At 37.1% G+C, this 22,340-nt stretch overlaps 1 protein-coding gene across 1 annotated transcript in view; it reads right to left on the reverse strand.

The window, feature by feature from the left end:
- Nucleotides 1–741: 741 nt before the first annotated feature.
- The window catches only part of WAPL (WAPL cohesin release factor), a 72,952-nt gene continuing 51,353 nt past the window's right edge, over nucleotides 742–22,340 (reverse strand). The window contains 11 exon segments of the mRNA XM_084525320.1: nucleotides 742–3,211; nucleotides 3,600–3,695; nucleotides 4,739–4,827; nucleotides 5,928–6,135; nucleotides 7,355–7,516; nucleotides 8,135–8,250; nucleotides 8,577–8,752; nucleotides 9,930–10,006; nucleotides 11,505–11,602; nucleotides 12,132–12,243; nucleotides 18,554–18,781. Coding sequence (XP_084381446.1) covers nucleotides 3,146–3,211; nucleotides 3,600–3,695; nucleotides 4,739–4,827; nucleotides 5,928–6,135; nucleotides 7,355–7,516; nucleotides 8,135–8,250; nucleotides 8,577–8,752; nucleotides 9,930–10,006; nucleotides 11,505–11,602; nucleotides 12,132–12,243; nucleotides 18,554–18,781 — 1,428 coding nt within the window. The 3' untranslated portion in view covers nucleotides 742–3,145.

Raw genomic sequence — 22,340 nt, forward strand, 5'->3', positions numbered from 1 at the left:
ATGTTATGAATTTCATGGGAAACACCTGCCTACATAAAGCTGTATCTGTCTTTAACAGTGCCACATACTAATAACATACTGTTCCATGTTTCCAACTGCAGAAGGACCCCTTCACAGCACAGAAATAAAATTCCATTATGCTGATGCTTGTTAGAGTGGCAATTAGATGACACAGCACAGTTTCAATTGTCCTTATTATAGCTGATGACTTTCTGCATATTGTACCTGTATCGTAATTGGATCAATTAAGAAAATTACATGGAAAAAATTCATCCTGAATCAATTAAAGCATCATTCCTATTAACAAAAAGAACAACACAATTTTCTATTTTTTCTGCTGAAGAAAGCAGCTATTAACGTTCTTCATAATGTAAAAAGGATCACCATAAAACAAACTGCCCCATTACCCTTATGCTCTTACACGTTTTGTTACTTCAACTACAGCTCTTCAGATTTGTCACATGCCCCTTCAGCTTTCAGATCAATAGCAACTTGTGTGGAGAACTCCAAAAATGTATCAAGAGATTCACCAACTCTCCAGAAAATGTCAAGCCCTAGTTGGTTCAATTACCTTGGAGTCCAGGCACTTAATTCTGTTGTCCCAAAACACCAATGCAAAATACAGCACTACCTTTAGGCCTCTTTTTATATTATGTTTTTCTTTTGAAAATTTACCTGACACTGCCTTTTTTTCTGCAGTCACTCAGAGGAGTGCTTTATTACATGTTAAAAGACAAGATATGTATTGAAAGTAGCAATTTTATTTGAGTTAAAATTATTTACAAAAACCCAAAGACATACTTCATGAAACTGGTACAAACTATTTTTCCTGCCGTTGGCTTTTGCTCCAAAGATCACAGCTGAGAAATACTGTATAAAATAAAAATAGGATTGGATTCAGAAAAGTACTCTACTTGTTCTAATTTCCAATTGAGAGTATTTACACAAATATTTACAATGGAAAAAAAAGTTACTTTAAAACTTTAATTTGCAAGTTGGCCTCAAGTACCCTTTAATGCAGAGTTATTTGAGGGTCTAACACACAAAAATGCACTGCAGTTCACAGGGTGATTTCTCCCCCCACCCTCAAAAAAAAAAATCTGCGTTTGTCAGTGCTTGACAATTAGTTACATTAAAAAAAACTGTTAAACACTGAGGTAAATCAATTCCCAAACAATTACCAGTGTAACAAAGAAAGGTAGTTGTCCCTGCTTTCCCCCCCAACATCATATCTGTATTGTCTCTTGCCATAACTCCACAGAAACTATATAATCATTCTGAAATCCAACTGCAATTGAAAATCTCTGAAATCAGAAGACTAGATGGACAAAATACTCGTTAATTTCCTCCTGGTAGAGATGATTGACATACAGCTTTTGTTTCTCAATACTGAGCTGTTTCTGTTTAGTTTTTAAACAAAGGGGAACACAACCTCAAAAACTTTTCTAAGTTACACTGATACACTAAGTTTTAGAAGGTGATGAGAGAAAACGCAAAAAAGTATGACCAACATTGGATTTTTGCCACTAATCAGTTACTTCCTTACAGAATTCCCAACAATCTGCATTATCAAAAATAGGAAGACATAGAAGGCAGCCACTGTATGTAAAAAATTTACAGCTGGCACTGATACAAAAGCACGAGTTTGTAACTTTATACATGGAAATAACACAAGATCTAAAAGCAGGTTAGATTTCCTGTTATTTCCCCCTCATTATACATAGAACTAATATTTTTATGGCTTCAAGTTTTACAAATTCAATGGAATAACATGATGTAACTACCCATACAGGTATTTAAAAATGTCGATGAAGCAGATCTCAGAACAGTCTGCAAATATTCAAGACCAGCTTAATAAAAATAATTACCAATTCTTTTGGTCTGAATAATGAGTGCAAGAAGGTTTTTTTTTGTTTATTTTCTTTTTAAAAACAAAGTCATGTAATTTCTGGGATTTTTTGTTCCATTTAAGTCTTCAAACACAATGCTTTGCTATGAACTAGACCTCAGACTGAACAAAATCTTAGCTATATCAGCAATTTAAGGCTTTGTGTTGTATGCATTTTAACTTTGTCATACTACAGAAGAATGAAATAGAAAGATTATGTCAGCTGGAACCATTAATCCCCATTGGTGTTTTAGCTTCTCTAAAATTCTTCCCCCTATAACATCCAAATTCTTTGTATTGAACATTATAAAATACATCTTGAGCGGTTCCTTGAAACAATTAAAACAGTATTTCAAAGGTTTTGCTCATTAGAAGTGTAAAACTAACCTGGGATTTATTTATTTATTTATTTTTAACAGGGTACAATTTTTTTTTTTTTTTTTTTTTTTTTTTACAATTGCTGTTTATTTTACGGATAACACACCCTCTCTCAAATGGCTTTATGTGTCTATGGGTTTGCATGCTTCTTGGATCTACGAAGTGTTATGGTCTATCAGTTTACAGTACATGGGCCATGACAGTTTTAGAACTGAGAAATAGTTCAACAACCTAATTTCAATCAAAACAGTATAAAAAATAAACTATCCAATCCTCGCCTCTTTGGATTCCAACAAATTTTAAATATAGACAGTAGTTAAAATCACAAAAGTATTTAAAAATTTATATTTTATGATTTTGGAATAATCTAGTAATAAAAAAGCAAGAGCAAATTAAACTCAAATAGGAGCGGTGCTGCTGTCCAGAACTTCTTTATTAGGACATTTGATACCTCAGTAGCTAAGCTGCCTTTGCACCTGGCTGGCATGAAACAGTGGCTCAACAGTAAACAGCAGTTGCACTATCAGCAGCAAGTTTTCCCCTTGAAACTTGTCACGAACAAAGCAAGAAAAAAAGATAGGGAGGGTAAACCCTGCCAAAAATATTTAAATACTGCACTGCATCATAAACAGCATGGTTTCTTTATTTACTTTCCTCAGAACCTTTTTCCCCTCATTTTTGATAGTTGCAGATTGATGTAGTAACTGTCTTTTAGAAAATGCTGAATGCATGGTTAAGAGACCAGGTAGCCTTAAAAATCCGAACACGAATGACACAGATGAATGCTCTTGGTATATCCTTCAAGGACTTCTTTCATGACTTCTTCTTTTGTCTAAGGGTAGCTCCAGCATTAGAGTGCCTGCAGCAGAAGTTAAGTATCTAGCAGTGTTCCAAGTATTCAATCACCCTAGAGATAGATTTCTGGCCTGTTGTTCCAACAGCACACTGAAAGAAGAGAAAGAAGTAACAAATAAGCATGTGCAATATTACCTCTAAAATATTGAGAGCTATGCTCATATCAGAATTTTAGGGTTTAGAATTACTTATCAGTAAAAAATAATTAGGATCAGGAAGAAGATTCACAATATTTTCCTGAACGATAGCATTGAAATGGAATCAGAGTAGCTTCCTTTTATTTACTACAATAGTATCATATAAACAGGCCTTCAGTACCTAAAAACAGAGATAATCCCCCTAAAGCTCTTCTGAAGACATATGAAAATGGTAAAAACTTCTAAAAATGTATGGGTTATTAGCAGATAACACAATTACACAAATATCTATACCCATCAAATTAAATATATATATGTATATGTATGTATGCATTACTTACAGTAAGATTCATAAAACTGAGAAATTTTTTAAGCATTTCAGTCATTATTGAGAAGTCCCCTTCAGGTAAGTATTCCCTCACAGTAGTCACGTTGATCTAAGAAATTAAAAAAAAAAGTTTTAATTTGTGACATATTTTTCCAACACCGAGAACTATGTTACTCTTCACATGAGATGCAAGACAAATATATTCATAGCATGATTAAGATAGCTTTTTGCTGTCATCTCTATGATTCAAGTCCCTCAAAACTCATATATTTAAAGGTGTTTATTTCTAGGAAACAGCAACTCCTGCAACTTGTTTTCCCTGTTAAAGATCATTACCAACATCAGACCTCCCCAGGACCTCCAAGGCTATCAAGAACTCAAAGAAATGACGAGGTTATTCTCCTGATGTGGAAACAATCTCCCTTCATAACTGTCAGGGGTTGAAAGTATTTGAATTTACTATCAGTACCTGTCCAAACACTAAAATTATACACAGGTAATCGAAAGTTAAGGTGTAAAGTACAGAACAGAACGCTCAAGAACATTTTTGCCATCATGGTAAATTTAAACTAGCCTGAAGGCATGCTGAACCTCATCTTCATTTGAGCATGCATTTGACAGGAAAGTTTATGAAGTTTTGAAATGCCAGAGTTCCACATTTTTAACTTCAACTTTCCATTATGTATTTCCAACCCAAGGCAATCATCTTCAACTAATGTGGACATACACAATTTCATACAAACTTCACTGGAAATAAAATAGCAGACTAAGATGAAAAACAGATTGGCTGTTAACTTGCTTATTGAAACTGCTGAAAAATGAAGCAAGCTGTTATCATTATAGAACAGGTTAGCCAACCTTCCTTCACCTTTCCAGTGTTAGTTCATTTGTGAGCTAAGACTAACAACAAACACTAGAAAGGTAGAAGAGGTTAAATGTTCAATTCCTGTTTTTCTTTGATAAACATATTGATGTTCAAAAGATTTGTTTTGGATGGAATGCTTCTGGCAATTTTCCATAGAACTATATACATTAAGTTAGCTTCATCAGTGTACCAGCTCACATTGAACCCTGATTTAATAAAACCATTTCAACACTGCAAATTATTACTTCACTAAATATTTTACTGGAGTTATTGACTTATTCCCTTACTGGACTCTCTTGGCAGAGACAGCCTAGAAGCAATGCTGTGTATGAGGCCACAATGCAGTCTTCCATGTGCTTCCCAGCATGCTGAAGAGCTGTGAAAAGAGACAACAGTGTATTGTATCCTCTAAGCAGCTGGTATCCTTTACTGCTTCAAATACAATCTTTCATTATCACTTTCCAGAATTCTGTTTTCTCAAACAAAATGTCTTTTTGCACTGAGATTTTAGAGGCAAGAATCAAACTCCTTACTTAACTCGCTAGCAGACATTCTTGAACAGAAAAATGGTGTTCATTCCCTTTCAATTCATTGTATTTTATAGCACTTTTATCGTCATACCATTTCAATGGGCAAATTGTATGTTTAACAACAAAATACAAATATGTTTCCTGTGATGCTATAAGCCAATGAGATTTGCACAAAAGAGAAGATTTTCATATTACAAATAATGGATACAGGACTTTTTGCTATTGGCTCAGCATTTTGGGGGACAAGCCACAAATAGCTACAGACAATGGCTGATGGAATTAAAAAAAAAAAAAAAGGAAGAAGAATATAGAGCAAGGCTCAAAAAAGCAAGATAGTGCATTTGCTATCAGAAGATTAACATGAGCCACTCAACTGAGAACGACTAATGTTTTTGACCAGCTGTATTTTCCAGAAACAAACCATGTAATTCAGCTTAAAGATGTTCAAATTCCTGAAATAAATTCCTAAAGATGAGGCACATCAAGGCATCACACAGGTACCTAAGATACCACTGATGGAGCAAGAAGAACTCAGAAAAAGAAAATGGGGACAGAAGGCAGAAGCAGCATACATGGAAGTAAATCAGGGAAAAGAGAAAAGAACTGAATTGAGTATGAAACAAGAAGGGTCAAAACACAGTGGAATACGAAATTAAGGCAGATATTGTTCTTCTGCAAAAGGCCTTGAAAACTATAAAGGCTATAAACTATAAAGTTCCATTTCAGAATTTCTTACACAGAACATACCTAATTTTTTATTTTTTATTTTTAAAGGGACTGACAGAGAGAAGGCACTATTAAGTAAGTAGTAGTACTGTGGGGAATACACTGAGGAAATCTCAGCCTAGTGGACTGCAGATAGACAGGAAGTAGGAGACAAGTTAAGAGTTTACACCATCACAGAGTTCTTGCCTTTTTCTGAGCTCATCAAAACCCTCCAACATACCTTTATTAAGATCAAGTTCTTCATCATCTTCTTCCTTCTTATCTTTCTCTTCAGTACTATCTGACTTTTCTGTGGAGACCCATTGTATCTCCCCACTTGTTTCTTGCCATTCCCCACTCTTATCATGCTGAGCAGTGGGAGCTTCTTTAATCAATTCATCTGTCTGGCTCTCGGCCAGCTGCGCTGCTCGCTCACGCTCAAGAAATAGCTGATAAGGAAAATTTCAGAAAGATTTCAATTATAAATTAAACCCTACACACACGGAATTAATACTTGAAAGTATATTTCTCCTTCACAATTCACCCATTAATAAGGTAGCTTTCAATACTATTCTTTACAATACCCTTTTCTTCTTCAAAGGGTAACATGATTTATCACAACACTAATACTGTGCTCTACAGAAAAGGCTTGACTCCTTCCCTCCCCAATGTTCAAGCAACTGGCAGATTCCTCTTAGGTATCAAAAATGCTTAGTTGCTTTTTTGAGACAGCGTCAAGAGTAAAAGTTGCCAAATTTTCTTGTCAATTTCTGTTCTTTACCAATCCTCTTTTTTCTTTTCATGTGAACTATCCTCTAATTGCTCTGTTAACTTTTCCCTTGATATGTAAAAAGTAAAAATTTGAAAATTTAAAGAGTAATTTAAGATGACTTAGCAAGTCATTTTAAGGTGAGTGTGACTTAACCAATCTTGTACTACACACTTACATCTTGTGAATTACTTCCCAAATCATATAACCACCAGTTTTAAATATTGCTTTGCACAGCTGTGTACATTGAAATACTTAATATTATTAATATCCTGATTGTTGACATTTTTGTCTGCTGCTGGACAGTCATTTCACATAACGAAATACAACAACTGCTAAAAATCCGTAAGCTTATCTCCATTAAAATTAAAAGGTTGTAAATGATCCTGTTACTTACTTTTATTTTCGTTTGCATGTTGGAGCTTACTCACCAAAATTATTAGTGGATTTCTTTTAAGAAGTTAGTCAATTCAACATTTAAGAATGGTGTTTCAAACCCACATGCATTATATTCACATTAAAAACCTGATATAGCATGGTTTAAAAAAAAAGGTCTTAAACTCCCATAAAAACAGTACTTAAAAATCTATGAAAGCAAAGTAGATGAGACAAGTAGCTTTTAATTTTTACAGCTGCTTAAAAATGGCACAAGGAATAAACTATACAGGAACAAGAAAGCTCTACAGAGCACAAGAGCAGCTTTCAGATGTCTGTAATAATGCTGCCAAGTTGTGAGTAGCACCCCTCTTCCCTCACTGTGCTGTATTACATTCTCAAAATGCGTAACAAAAAACTTTGACAAGCATCTTTGCTGCTGAGTTCTTTCTTCTTCCTTGAAAGTCTGATAATAAAAAATGGTGACTATTACAGGAAAAACACATTTTTGGCTCCTTTCTTACCTGCACTAAAGCCTGAACAGCATCAATCTGTCCAGTTATCTTTAGGCTATCATCTCCTTCTCCCGCACAGAATGAGTCAAAAGAACATGATGTTTCCATATTGACAAGACAGTGTCTGTTCCGAGCACTATATTCTACTAGATTGATCAACAGACCCAATCCCTGCAAGAATTGGAAAATCAAAGAATATTACACACATTAAAAAAAATTATCAAAACGTCTTTAGGCTGTATATTTCTCAGGAAACATACATACTAACACCTTTATAAAACAGTTTGATAAACAAGATTTTTCAATTCTGAATAAAACCATTTCAAATGTTTTTAAAGGTGAGATCTGATTTATTGATTAGGGATTCAGGGGTCCAACCTTCAGCTTCTGTTCTTAAAAGACCATTCACACATACAGTTTTAGTGTTTCTTAGGCCACAGATGCATTTTATGTACGCTGAAGTAAATTTGACGCTGCCTTTATCTCAATAACATCCACTATATTTCTAAAATTGAAAAGACATTTGCAAATGAGGTAATTCAGACTTATTTACCTAAGTCTCTCACAATTCATCTACTTATTCCCATCATGCACAAAGAAAAGGAGAGCTCAAAGTCGTCAAATCTTTGAGTTTTCCCTGGACCTTACGGAAACCTCCTTTAAGTACTTCACTAAGGACACGGCCAATGAAGTTTGTAGAGGCTGCTCCTTAATTTGGAGCTGGAGTGGTTAAACACACAAGCAGGCAGCAAATCATTTAATATTCATGCAACAAACACAAGAGCTTACCAGCACCCGAATATCAAATCTCTGTTCTTGAGGTAGGAACTTTGGAACCTGAAGCACACAATTCATAGCTGTGCCTATCAGACCATCTTGTTCACCTGTTTTCGTACTACCCCATTCTGTAAACAAAAAGTTTAAAAGGCTCAATTTTTAGAAGATGGATTTTTCATTATTTTGAACAGATGGATAAAACCTTTTGGCCCTCAGGATAAACTGGGCTTTCTTGGCCCAAGCATGCATCTTGTTTACACTTCATACTTGCAGCTACCCACCCAATTCCCAGAAAACAATTACTGATTGCTACAAAGCAAGCATCTACCATACTTTACCATACTGTTTTACTGCACTGTACATGGAAAAAAAAGCATCAGTATAAGGGTTTACATTAACATACTATCTCTGATGCTGTAACACTGAATAGGTGTATTTTTTTGTTTGTTTTTACCATTATCATTCGTTAGGTTGAGCAAGACACCAATGATGGCCCTCATGCAGTCTTCCACTGCTTTACCCACATGGTTGGTTACATTCTGGTGAGGCAGAGGCTTATTGTCTGGTAAACAGATACTATCTTCAGCACGATTATATCGCTGGATTAACTCCTCACAATGCTGCAATGCTCTGCAAAGAGAAGACGCAGAACAAAATTACCTGGATAACATACAGGATATTTCACTTTATACTTATTTAATCGGGAAAACAGCAAATATGGAATTTATGCAGCATTTTCCTGATAAAAGTGTAAGGTGCCTAATCTGTATGGCTAGATGATAAGCCTGTCACCTATAAAATCTTTTATGAGTTCAACTGAATTTGTGAAAATAAAACAAAAACAGGAAAGCTTTGTTGCCTAGAGCTTTAACAGCTTGAGATTTCAAGTGCAAAAGTTCATATTTTTCTTTCCAACTTCATCACAATGTCTTAAGGCATCTCCTCTCCCTAAAAACAGCCTCTCGTATCCTCTGACCATCAAGGCACAACATTATTCTGATAGTATTTTCTAACTGTTCACTTGTCTTGTCACCAGAGCTATGCCTATTCTGTGACAAATAAGTGACACGTGATTTTCCAGCAGAAGTAGCCTTCATCTCATAACACTACTGGATCAGACATAATTCTACTGCATTACATTAGTTTGACAAAGTGAGAGTGCTGATTTCAATTCTAAACACAACTAAGATGTCAAAAGGACAGATTGGACTAACTAGCACAGTAAGTAGATTTTTTTTTCTTTAATTTAAAGAACCACTCAAAATATTTAGCCTACAACCATGCCATTCTTTTTCCAGTGAGGTCTGCACAGTCAAATTTTCAGCCTAATTTGCTTTCGTATGAACCACTTGGGCAGTGCAAGAGAGATTCAGTCTCTGCCAGTCAACTGAGACCTCATCCTGATTGGTAAGTGGGGCTGGGAGAACAGTTCAGAACAAAATTTTCTTTATTCTTAGTTACATTAACTGTCAACTCACTATTATGCTTCATTCCAAAGAACACTTAAGATAATAAAACACTATCAACAAAAGTAGCTTACCAAAAGTAGCTTCTCTTCTGTGCTCACCTTATTTTGGTACTAAAATCTTAATCCACAGTTTGCAACTTCAACAGAACCAACAATAACTACATGTTCTTAGTACTCAGGCAGTTACCAATACCCTCATCTAAAATAACTTGAATATTACTGAAAAGCAACACAGAAATGAAGTTTTTTCCCCTGGAATTTTCTTGTATAGCAAATTCCAAATTCCTTGCCATTATCACATGCAGAGCTGTGCAAAAATGTCTTTTTGTTACAACTTACTTAGCTGAGGAGACTATGAGTTGCGAGTCTTTGTATGCTATCAGATAGCTCTGATTTTCTGGATTATGCACAGTAACCTAAAAAGGGGAGGAGAAAGTAATATTAAAAAAAAGAAACAACCTTTTCCTTGAAAGAACTATTCCCTTCCACTACCACTCCACTTTATTTAGATCCATTTTTCTTGATTATTATCCAGAATAAGTTTTCACTTATTGTACCAGTATTTCCTTGGAGTTTCCTACTTTTAAGTAATCCCACAAGATTGTGGCACTGCATATAAAGCCATCTTCCCTGATATGCTGCACACAGGAACTCTGTAAGAGGATATTCTGCCACAGCAGAACCTGAACCTGTATCCTGGGACACTGTAGTCCCAATGCATGTGTATGCGCTTGCATATACAAGTAAATATTTTGCTATTTAAGACTTGATGTCAACTCCACTTCTAAGAGCTGTAACTAAGAGCATTTAACTATAAACTTTTTCCTCAATTCTCTTGATTGGAATACAGAATCAATTTACAGAAACAGTAAAAGCTCTTCTTAAATTTTTGTTATATGGTACGCTGATTTGTCCTCTCTCCCAAATTCCTAAGGATTTTACTATATCACAAGCCATCCTCAAATTCAATTTTGAATATTCTGCCACTAAACAAGTCTCTTGTGCTGTTGCTTGGCAATTCCATCCATAGAATATAATAGCAGAAAACAGATCTGAAAATTTTTCTCTCACTATTCTGAAGTAAAGGGATAGGTACTGTAACTTTGAAGTAGCCACATCTGCATTTGTTCATTGTACTCATTTTTTAGCTTACTTTTACAGTATCCTTGAGTTTATCTTGCTATTTTAGTCAGGAAGTATCACTGCAGCTACTTGACCTCTGACTCAGGCTTAATATCTTAAGACTCATTGACCTGTACTTTGAACCTGAACACCCCTTTCTGACATGCAGAGCAATATTTCAAAAACATCACATTTTTCTATTTGCTTACAATATCACAAGCAAAAAGAGTAACAACAAATATGAAACTTAACAAAATGAGGCTCTGTAGGGAAGCACATGCACAAGGTTTCTCTCAATTAAGCTCTTCAAAAATTACCACACATTTTAATTCTGCTCAAACTTCTCATTGAAAAACATTTACCATCTCAATATACATGATCAACTGACTACAGATCTACTGTGACCTTCAAAGCAGTTTGCTCTTTCAGCACTTAGCTAGCTGACGTCTGAATGCAGTAATTCATATAATATACACATCAATTTATAGTTTTAAGAAAACACATTATGCTGTGTTATACTAGACTCACGCTAAAGTCCATCTCATGACAAAAGAAAACAAACAGCAGTTTTTCAGAGGAACGTAAAAAAAGCATCAGGTTATACACAGTTATTCTCAACAACAGTGAGTGATATTCTAAATTAATGAACAAAACTTCCAACGTTCCAGGAACACTGATAAACCTCACAATGTTAATAGCTTCAATTAAAACGTTTATTGTTACTTATATAACTATATATTTACGGAACACGTTAGAGAAAGCATTTTTCAGAAATGTAATGTTCATACTTACACTTTCTAAGACCCGTAAACACCTTTCTGCACCCCATAACGAGGCAACCAATTTCTCTTCATTTTCATCACTGCTTAGGTGATCCACACACTCTTTAACTAAACAACAAAAAAATTTTACACTGTCAATAAGATGCCTTCAAAAGCCAAGCATTCCGATTTAACCAGCTATTCAGAGAGTTGCTATCAACCTTGTTTTACACCTTAATAACCCTGTAATACTAGGAAACAATCTCAAAGACATGATCAGCATTCCAAAATTGTTACATTTCTAGGTAAATTAAAAGAAGGCTGTGATTGTTGCCACACTAATTAACTATCTGTATATTTTATTTTCTACTAAGAGATTGTACAGTACATAATTATGTTTCTTAACTGCAAGTAAGTCCACATATCTTACAGATACATTGTTGTGTGGTACTTTGAAGTACTTTAATGTACTTTCAATCCCACACGAAGAGATTTGTCACTAATATTTCCCAATAACTTGACATAAAATTGTGCATTTTAAAAAATTGAGAATATATAATTTTTTCTATTCTTGAGCAAAGAAAATTAATATTAAGAAAATCAAACATCTTGGATTTACTAATTTTTGCATACTGTAAAAACAGGATCTCCGATATACCTTTATCTACAATATGATCAAGACCACCTAGGAGTCGCAGTTCTTCTTTAAACCAGTCCCCAGCTCGTTTTGAGGTGAGAGACAGTAATGTCTCCATTGCCAAATGCCCGGTCTGAAAGAGTTTGATTCCAGAATTAGTGAAGTCAGCATATGCAGCTGCAGCCAGCACATCGGATCATACAAATACACCTCATACAAAACAAGGTTACAGTTTGAGTAGAAAAACCACCAGAGGGAGCAAGAATAGAGAAACATGTGCATCTAAAAAAATACAAAACCTTGGTACTCATTAAAAAGATATGTTAGCACTCTCAACTTTTTTTTGACATTTTTAATATTTTAGAAAGTCTAAACAGCCTGTTTTCATCTGCTTCTCCTGTTAACAAGAGACTAGTGGTAGAAGGAACGGAACAAAACAGCCAGGTAGGAAAAAACCTGCAGTGAACACTGCTCTTTCCTCAGATACATTAACTTTGCTGCTTTGTAAAATACATGTTTCTAACCAAGTTTTTTGTGACTTTACTTTAAATGCAATAAAGAAAAAAAATCAACTATGATGCTGATAAAAAATCTTACTATATTTAGTGGATTCTTTTTTCTTAAGAGGAATACATACTGAAATTCTACAGCACTGAAGATAAGCTTACTCTCTGTAAATTGAACAGATTTTAGGTGATTATCTTAATCTCCTGCAGTATTTTTAAGCAGAACAAACCCCATCTATAAAAGACTGTTTATCTTGTTTTTATAAGAGCTTCTAAAAAAGCCAAATGTTAATAATAAAACATTATATATATATATACACATGTCTAATATGCATAAGATTTATATCTACACAGAACATTGAATTCTGTAATCTCTGAAAAACACACAAGTAAATGCGGACTACTATAAGCCTAATAATTTAACATGCCACAAATACAACAACGAGCAACCAGAAAAAAGCCATAAGATCACAATAAAGTCAACCAAATTCAACCACTTTATAGTTATCTTCCCTACGTGACACATTTGATTTCTAACACTTCAAGGAGTGCTGTGCTTATTCTGAGATGCGCAGCATATTCCAGGATACAAGCGCAAACCTCAGCACCTCCTGGGAATAACAGTAAAGCCCTATCTATCAGCCCTGCCAACTCCTGACCAAAGATCCTTACCCCTCTCTGAGAGAGGCACATCCCATCCGGTGCCATCAGGCCCGGTGTAGCATAGACCTTCCCGTGATCAAAGAACCGTGACCAAAGTTCTGCTGGTCACACCAGTCTCGAAGCCACAAGTTTATGTGAACAGCACGCCTTTCAGCTTTGATGCCCCCTATCGGAAGGACAGAGGCAAACACAACCTGTGCCCCTGATCCTCTAAGTAGTCGCCCCAAATCCCTAAAGTTTCTTTTGATCGCCTTCGGACTTCTCGTTGCTACTTCATCGCTACCAGCCTGAAAGACCAGTAGCAGGTAGTAGTTAGTGGGCCGTACCAGGCGCTTGACTTTCTTGGCGAAGTCTCTCACCCGAGCCCCATGGAGGCAACAGACTTCTCTGCGGGTTGGGTCCGGTCGGCATATCGGTCCCTCTGTCCCTTTCAGAAGGGAGCCCCCCATAACAATAGCCCTTCTTTCTTTTTTGAAGGATGATGTGGCAATGCGATGTGTAGGTCGCCTTGTCTTAGGCGCCCCCTCCAACTGGGATGGGTTTTTATCTACTTTGTCATTCAGATTGTCTTGTTCTAGTCCTTCATATTGATTATTTAAGGGTAGATGAGAAGGTGAGGTGGGCAGAGAGAGGGCTCGCCTACCACCCCGAATAGGCACCTGCCTCCATTCCCCCCCTTGATCTAGGTCTCCTCCCGCTGCCTGGCAGGAGGAGGGAACCTCCGTCTTCTGCATAACAGGAGACGCCTGTGCTGTGGCAGGCTCGTGAGCCTGCCTCAGAGAGGGTAGAGTGCACCTCCACCAGTCAATTTCCATCTCTGATTCCCTGATGCTCCTGAGCTTGTTCACCTCCTCCCGGAGCTCCGCTACCTGGCTGAGCAGTTCTTCAACCTGGGCACACCTCCCACAGGCATACCCACCACTGCTGTCGGAGACCGACAGAAGGCTGGGGGCACACTCTGCAGCCCAGGACCTGGACGGCTGCGTGTTTCCCCGAGCCCTCCGTCTGAGTAGCCACACTGGTGACCGTGGCTGGAGATGCCGCACGAGATGCGGAGGCCACGGTTTTCTGCCCGGTTGATACCATGGTCAGGTTCTACGCAAGCAGGTTACAAGCACCAAAGGGAGAGGCAGCTGCAACAGTCCCCCTGCTTGCCCTGCCCGCGCAAACTGCCGTGCCACGCCCTTCGACGCACCATGCCCTGTTCGCCGTGCTCCTGGTCGCTCGCGCTCCCTAGGGGCAACTTTTAAACAGCCTGGGAGGGGGCGCTGCTGGCTCCGCCCGCACCTCGTCAGCCTCCCTCGCGAGGACTGCCGGGTCCCGGCGGCTCCCCCGAGTGGCCTCGATGCCGGACAAAAAGCCCTGCCCGCCTCGGTCCCCTGCTCCGCTGCAGAACACGTCTGCCGCGGAGCCGATCGCCTGAACAAAGTACTAACCAGGCTTGAATAAACACCCTGTTGTCTTTGAAAACCAAGTTGTTATTTGTATGATTCCTCCCCACCAACCTTGACAGCTTCAGCTGCTTTCCTTTTTTTTTCCAGATTATTGATCTCCAAGGAGAAGAAAGTTCAAGATCAATGCTGATAAAGAAGAATTACTACCCAAAAGTAACTCTTTATTTATTTTTTTCAGAAGCAACCTCTGCAGCAGTCACTGATGAGCATACAGGTTAATAACTGCATTTCTCCAATGTAAGTGGAAGTGTCCTTGCGTCATGAAAGCATCGTGGGGGTAAAATAACATGAGCAGCAGCAAATCTACTACAGGTCATTGCTCACTGAGTCATCAGCATCTCAATTTCCCATACAGAGGAAACAAACACAGAGCTGCAATTACTCCTGCCACTGTTTCACCACCCTGGCAACAGGTAACCATCTTTAATTGCCAGCAGCTACTCACTCAGTCCTCCCACAGGAAGGAAGTTAGGCCCACTTGGTTTCAAACTTTTCTTATCACTGGGAGATAAAAGGTCCAAAACCTTGCTTTTACAAATTAAGTTAAAAACATAATAGCAGACAACATTTTAAGCAATGGATGTAGAACTGCCCTTCTGAGGCCAACCAAATGAGCAAGTGTTTTGAGGGAGGAAGGGAAAGAACCTGCAGACTGCAGTTTGACAGATCCCTAGTTCTCCACAGCTTTCCCATCTTCAGAAAATTTTTCACGCTTTCAGACTGAGCTTGAAAATTCTGTAACATAGGTATCTGAAGCCAGGCATAACCTAAATCAGATTGGTAGAAGCTGAACAGAGACTCTCCTTAGAGATTTTAAGGGCTACAACAGATTTAACTAATCTTCTGTATGTGTTTCCACGAAATCTCAAAGTCCACATAGTACTTCAAATACAGTACTTGGTCTTCCTACAAGGGGTGGTGAGACTTCAAAAACTCCAGGATAATATTATTTGATATTCATACAACTGGTCAAGAGAACATTTAAAAACATGTATATACTAAAAATTGTCATTCAAGATTTAATTCTTGCTTTTGAGTAAAGTCTTGAAGGTATTTTCCAACCTTGATAATTCTATGATTCTGATGAATATTATGTCAATTACTATAAAATTTTAAGACCAAAGTTTCAAAACGTGTTTTCTTTAAGTTTTCAGCCTTATGCTGAGACTGAAAAACAAAATAACCCTTCACCAACTGAAAAGAGAAGTCACTTCTGAACATTTTCATCATGATGCAATGGATAAGAGCTAGCTTGCAAGCATCAGCTACACTGGGCTATGCTGACTGGCAGCCGAGTGCAATTTGCTATCAGGAAGATTAAGTGTTTCAGGTTTGATCTTCTCCTAAACCAGAAAATACTTGGAAGAAATTGAACACACAGAGAAGTCCTTTTCAATTTCTGGCTTTACATTTTCAATGTTGTTCACAGCAGTCTAGAAAACAGAATCCTTTGAACAGCTTTATGAATACTCAAGAATTAGCCCAAACTAGTTTCCAGATATAGTAACACAAACAACATTGTCTGTTAAAGATATGGGCAGCTTTGGTCACCTTCATTGAAGCTCAGATTCAAAAACCTAACGTGTAACTGGTTAAGCACAAACCGGAGCTATCAAAATAGCTGTTGCAATCTGGATGTTTCTCAGTGTTTATGTCTGAGTTTGAAAAAGTACAAATCTTTTCTATAACCCTCCCCCTTTCCCCCGATTTGCATTTTTTGTTAAAATTTTCTGCCTGTTTGTCATCTGGTACAAAACAGATTACGTATTATACCTCATGACAGAGACCAATGTGAACACAACTTTATGCTCCACACATGAAGTTCATTATTGTCTCAACTTACCATTGCAACTATCATAAATTGACAGAGAAACTATTTGTATCATTTGGTTTGCAAATATTCTTGGAACACTGGAATAGTCTACTTCTAGATGGCACAGCTGGGAGGGAACCAGTTTCCATCTGTGAGGGACTACAGTATTTAACACATTTGAAACAACAGCTCAATATAATTTTAAGAAATCAAGATGCCTCAGGAAAAAAAAACAACACGTGTGATGATAAAATTCTTTTCTCATGGACGTATCTCTTGCAGGACTGAGTCCCTTTAATATATCCTCTCCCTTTTAAAACTCATGCTTAAGAAAACAAAAACGGAATTACAGTTCATGAAAAACATTAGGCCAGCTGAGATCATGAATATAAGAAAAGCTGTAATAGGAGACAGTGGTCAGCGTGGCTGGATGCTTTAGCAATCAGGAACCTATGCTAGCTGTTCCACACTTAATAAACAGAGCTGTCTTACATTTTGTAGTGCAAAAAATACCTTGGCACTGAGATAGCGAGCTATGTGAGTCTTCAGAATTAAGACAGTAATTACACCAATTCCTTGCTACTTGTCACCTAAAAAAACAAAATTTGTTCTGTGTTGATATCTTAAGATTTTATCACACGACTTAACAGTGAAGGCAGAGAACATCAACTCAAATTTATTCTGCTTTTGCAGATTCTAAAGGCCAGAAAAGTAACTGAGTTCTTTACCTACAGATTCCACACACTTATGGGAAACATGCCTAAAACTGAAACACTGAAATAATTCTCCTTTGTCACCCTAAATTGCTTATCAAGGTTAAGAATTATGCCATCAAGACTACCGTCCTCCCCTAATATTCAACTCTTCCCAATGCTATGTAATACTGACTTTTCATGCCAATTCAGCTGTCTGTTCCACATCTGAAATTTGGGCTGGGGCTGAGGTGTCAAAAGGACAAAAAGAAGTCACTGGAACTACAGAAGAAGTTGCCGGTTCATCAAGGCATATCATCTTTTAGACTACTCGAACACTGAACACAATCTTATCTTCAGGTTACTGATGAGTTGAAACATCTCTTGCAGAGATAAAACTCTAAAAAGCTCACTTCATAAGCAATAGATCAGATCTCCTGTCACTGTGAAGAACTAGATTAAAAATAGCAAAAACCTTATAACAATCTTGAAACTTTAAAGAAAGTATTAAAAGATGTTAAAAAAAATTAACATCTTAACATGTTATACTGAAATATGATGAAAGCAAAAGCACTAAGTTGTGCCATCTATGACCAGTCATCTAGTCAATCTGTCATCAAGTCTTTAAAAATACTCTTCTCAGAAGACTTGCAACTTACCCTTTGATTTTTCAAGCTAGCTCAGTAACTAGCATCAAACCATGGCCAAATTTATTTTTAAACAACATGTGTTCACTCTGTTGCATCTGAAGATACATTCATAAAAAACAAGTACGCTCGAGAAACAAAGTATAAAAGCCAACCCTTATCCACACGTAAGATTATTGATAGATCTGCTACTACACTCCCTGCAGAGAAAAATTGATTTCTGGAAGACAGACAATATTGTTATTATTAAATAGAAGTTCCTGTACCACAACTCCACTTTAACACACAACACTCGTATTCCCACATAACCACCACTACTCTTTGTGAAGGAATATACATAGATGAAAATGTAGGCAGATAAACAAAAGTCAAACTGAATGCGATCCTTTAACACACGGCTGTTACTTGTTTTAATAGCTACCTTTAACGAACTTATCAGTCAGTGAACCAGAGAGCTGAAGAACATAACTTCATCTGGCTTTTATGAAGGAAATTTTAAGTTCAAAAAAAGAAAACACTTGCAATCAACACTTGCAACACTTTCACCATCGCAGACAGCATCATGAATTCTGAGTTGTGATATAGGAAATTAAAGCTGATACTATCAATTCCATTTTATTAAACATTCCACTACTGTCAAGTCTTTCAAACAAAAGCACAATACCCACCGTGATGTTTTCGAGATCAAGATGTTTGTTGTGAACAGTTTCACATAGTCTCCGAATTTTTTCCTTAATTTTATTCATGTCTTTTTCATTCAGGAGCTTGGCAGAAGAAGCATCTTGTTCCAATTCCAAAAGCCGTATCATCAGATCTAAACTAGCTCTGTCTAAATCCATGTTCAAACGATCCCTACTCAAGATGTACATTAGAGCTGCTGTACAAAGGGACAAGTTCTTCGGTTGGGAGAGGAAAGAAAAAAATATATTTTTAGTTTTATGTTTGGTAGAAGTTTTAAAAAATTTTAATAAACAAAATAAAAATTTACAGAAGAAAAAGCCTGACAAGTCCCAGGCTCCACTAGCACTTGCATGAGTACTTACTTCAGTACATAAGTGGACTCATTCTAGAAATTTACTAACATATTTTCCTCCCCCATACAAATAAGACATAAATCATTTAATACATTTACAAAAACCTGGAAGATAAGCAGGTTTTTCTACTTTTAAGGGACTCTGTTGCAGACAGAATAAGAAGCAGTAACTCCAATAATATGCAATTACAGAAGAGACAGGTGGCAGGGGAACAAAGTAAAAGGTACAGGACATGTGGCAAGGTAGGTGAAAATGCTAGTTATATGAGTTAAGCTGGTGACAGAGAACACCAAAAAGATAGAGATCATAAAGACAGCATTCACACGTGAAAGGAAAAAATGCCCAGTGACATACATTCCGATTCTGCCAAGCAGGTCTGTCTGTCAGTAGTTGATCCAAACCTTCCCCTGCCCACACACGTTCAATTTCCAGTAGAATTCTGCTCTTTCAAAGTAGCCAAAGCACTAATCAAACCAGCCCTCCTCCCCATCAGTTCTTAACAAGCTAATCCTATTAGTTTGACCACCTCTACCTTATGGAGAGTTGACAGAAATGGTATATAGGAACCTCTTACTGGCTAAAGAATACTTAAACTTTCTTCAAGTTCAAGAAATAATTAAAAATCATCTTCTTGAATACCCAGAAAAGCAAAGGCAGAAGACGGCTGTCAGAAAGAGATAAACCACAGTAGCAGTGAAGAGGTCAGACCTTGGCTACCTGTCCCTAGTGCCAGCAAGTACACATCTCTTAGTGCAAGCGATATCTATGCAAGTGATAGAGGTCCAAGTGATAATAAAGAATAAAAAAATCAAGTTATGCTAGGCACAACACTGTCAGAACCCTTTCTAGACATCCAGAGGAAATAAATAAAAAAAAAAAGCTGTGCATGTGTGTTTTACTACAAATAATTGTTAATTATTGAGTTCAACCCTGAAAGAACAGTCAACGTGTTTTTTTTTTTTTTTTTTTTTTTTTTTTTTTTTTTGGCATATAGGGTAATTTCAAAGCTTTTCCAGAAAAGTTTTATTCTGTGATGTTAATTTAATTTAAGTCTGGGATGTGAATGTTGCACAGCTCAACAGGAAGGAGCAGAATTTCTGGGTCACAACAGATTAACATTTTGTTAAGGGTTCAGCTAACCATCAAAGCAATCATTTGCTGCTTCTGTTTATTTTAGAAGTGATAATCATACCTGGTCATACCAAGCAGTACCAGCATTTCCAAAGCAGGATTAGGCAGCTGACAGTCTATCAAAAGGTATGTTAAAATTCCCTTCTGAGTCAAGGAAACCCTTAAGGGCAGAGGTGAATAAAACGCATTTGGAATACTGAAGGAAGCAATTTTCCAAATCTACATCTCCTTTCATGAGTACAACCTCAAGACAGAGTTGTTCAGAAAAAAAAAATGAAAAAAAAAAAATCCACCTTAGCTATGAATGTCACTATTCCAGATTTGTCAGCTGGATCATTTAAGGCAGGAAGCAGTCTTTGCAGCTTGCCTAGACAGTGAAAAGAAATTACAGGAAAACGCATGTCCTGTCTTTCTCAAATAAACCTTGCAATTTTATCATTTACATTCAATAAAGTGTTTCTAGTTTAAAGTGTAAAAAATTGCAGATTACTGGGAAGTGACTGTACTCCGTTCCTTCAGACTAGCAGTTCTTAGAACAGGATCTAGGAAAAACACATTCCATATAAAACAAAGGTAACATAGCACTCCTCACTGTTATTCATCAAATGGGGGAACTGCTCTAGTAACATCGATGAAAAGCTATCTTCCAGTGACCAGCATTATCCAGGTGACCTTCCTGGTGGAAAAATGCTCAAGCCTTCAAAACACTTTCTGAAATACAAACTACACAGCAGTCAAGAGGGAAACCGTAGAATTTATAATCTGGACTACCAATTGTTATGCATTTCAAGAAGCCAGAGACTGCTCTTCGGTCGCTACACAGAATACTAACTCACAGACACTGAAGTCTGGTAATAGCAATCAGACTCATTTCATAAGCCCCTGCACCAAGCCCTTGACTTCACCCAGGCTTGCTTCCTTTCCAACTGACTTCCTATTATGCAGCGAGTAATGGCTTTCCCTCACATAAGCACCTGTCATCACTTCCCTTCAGACCTTCCAACCCAGATTTTAAAATGCTTAGGTCAGAAAGGAACCAAGGTGGGGACTAAGACATTATACCAAAATTTTCAGGCTGCAGGAGCACTGCCAGCCAGCAAAAGGGAGCGGAGTTAAGTACTTTTAAGAAGAACGAGATTCCTGCAACAAGGAAAACCTGTAAGCAACCAGGCCAGTAAGCTTCCAAATGCTCAAGAGCAACTGGAAAATAATGTTGCAAAATAAGCAAGGACTTCAAATATTAACAGTGCTTATACCACAGGATGAGCCTGCTTCAACTACATGCCACCAATAAGGTTTGCTAAAGCTCATTTTTCTTACTCCTTATAAACAAGTTAGTTTCATCTTAAAAAAGAGCAACTCTTAAATAGAATACATTTTGCTCTGGTCTTTTGTAAATGTTAAAAACAATTAACCACATAGCTTTCAGACAAACTCATACTCTATCATACATCGAATTTGATGTTGAAAAGGCAGAAATCTGTACAACTAATTTTTGACCCTCAAAAATCAAAACCACAAAAAAACACCCATACAGACTGGAGTAGTGAACTTGCTCCATCTCATCTCTCCCATTTTATTCCTGAAGACACTTAAAATACATCCTGCTTCCTAACAAGTGTTGTGGTGGGGAGAAAAGAGTAAAATAAATAGTATTTGCTCTGGACAGAAACTTTATGGCATACTTAACTATGGAGTTGCAAACCATACTTGTACAGTATTCGGGAAGACATCCTAGCTGAACATTTACTCCAGAAACTGCAGGCCAGTCATACCCACGCTCATCCTTGCCTTCCCCTGCTCACTCTATTTATACTCCAACTTGCAGGAACAGATGGTTATTTTCTAGGGTTCAGCACTACATTTAACGTGCTCTGTTTTATTTATTTATTTATTTTTACTTCCTCACATGCTGAAGACATTACAAAACCACATTTCTGTGCTTAACTAATGACAACTGTAATGAAAATATAGATTTTAGTTTAAAAATTAATAACAATACTCCAAAGCCTTTAGCGTACAGCTGAAGAGACAAAGTCAGCTTAAAAGACCAATCTACAAGAAATTTACATGCTGCAAGCACTTTTCATGGAAATATTCTGGGGGCACATCTCTATAATGTAACTGGTTATCTTGTTGTTTGTTTGTTTGTTTGTTTTTCTGCTGAGTGAACTACAGCTCTACAACCACTATTTTATATGTTTATGGAAATAAGCAAATCTTCTGTTTTCTCAGTCTATTCACTGTACAGCATTACTGAATGCAGGATACACTTGTATTTGTTTCCATT

The sequence above is a fragment of the Aythya ferina genome, assembly GCF_964211825.1.
Source record: "Aythya ferina genome assembly, chromosome: 7".
NCBI lineage: Eukaryota > Metazoa > Chordata > Aves > Anseriformes > Anatidae > Aythya > Aythya ferina.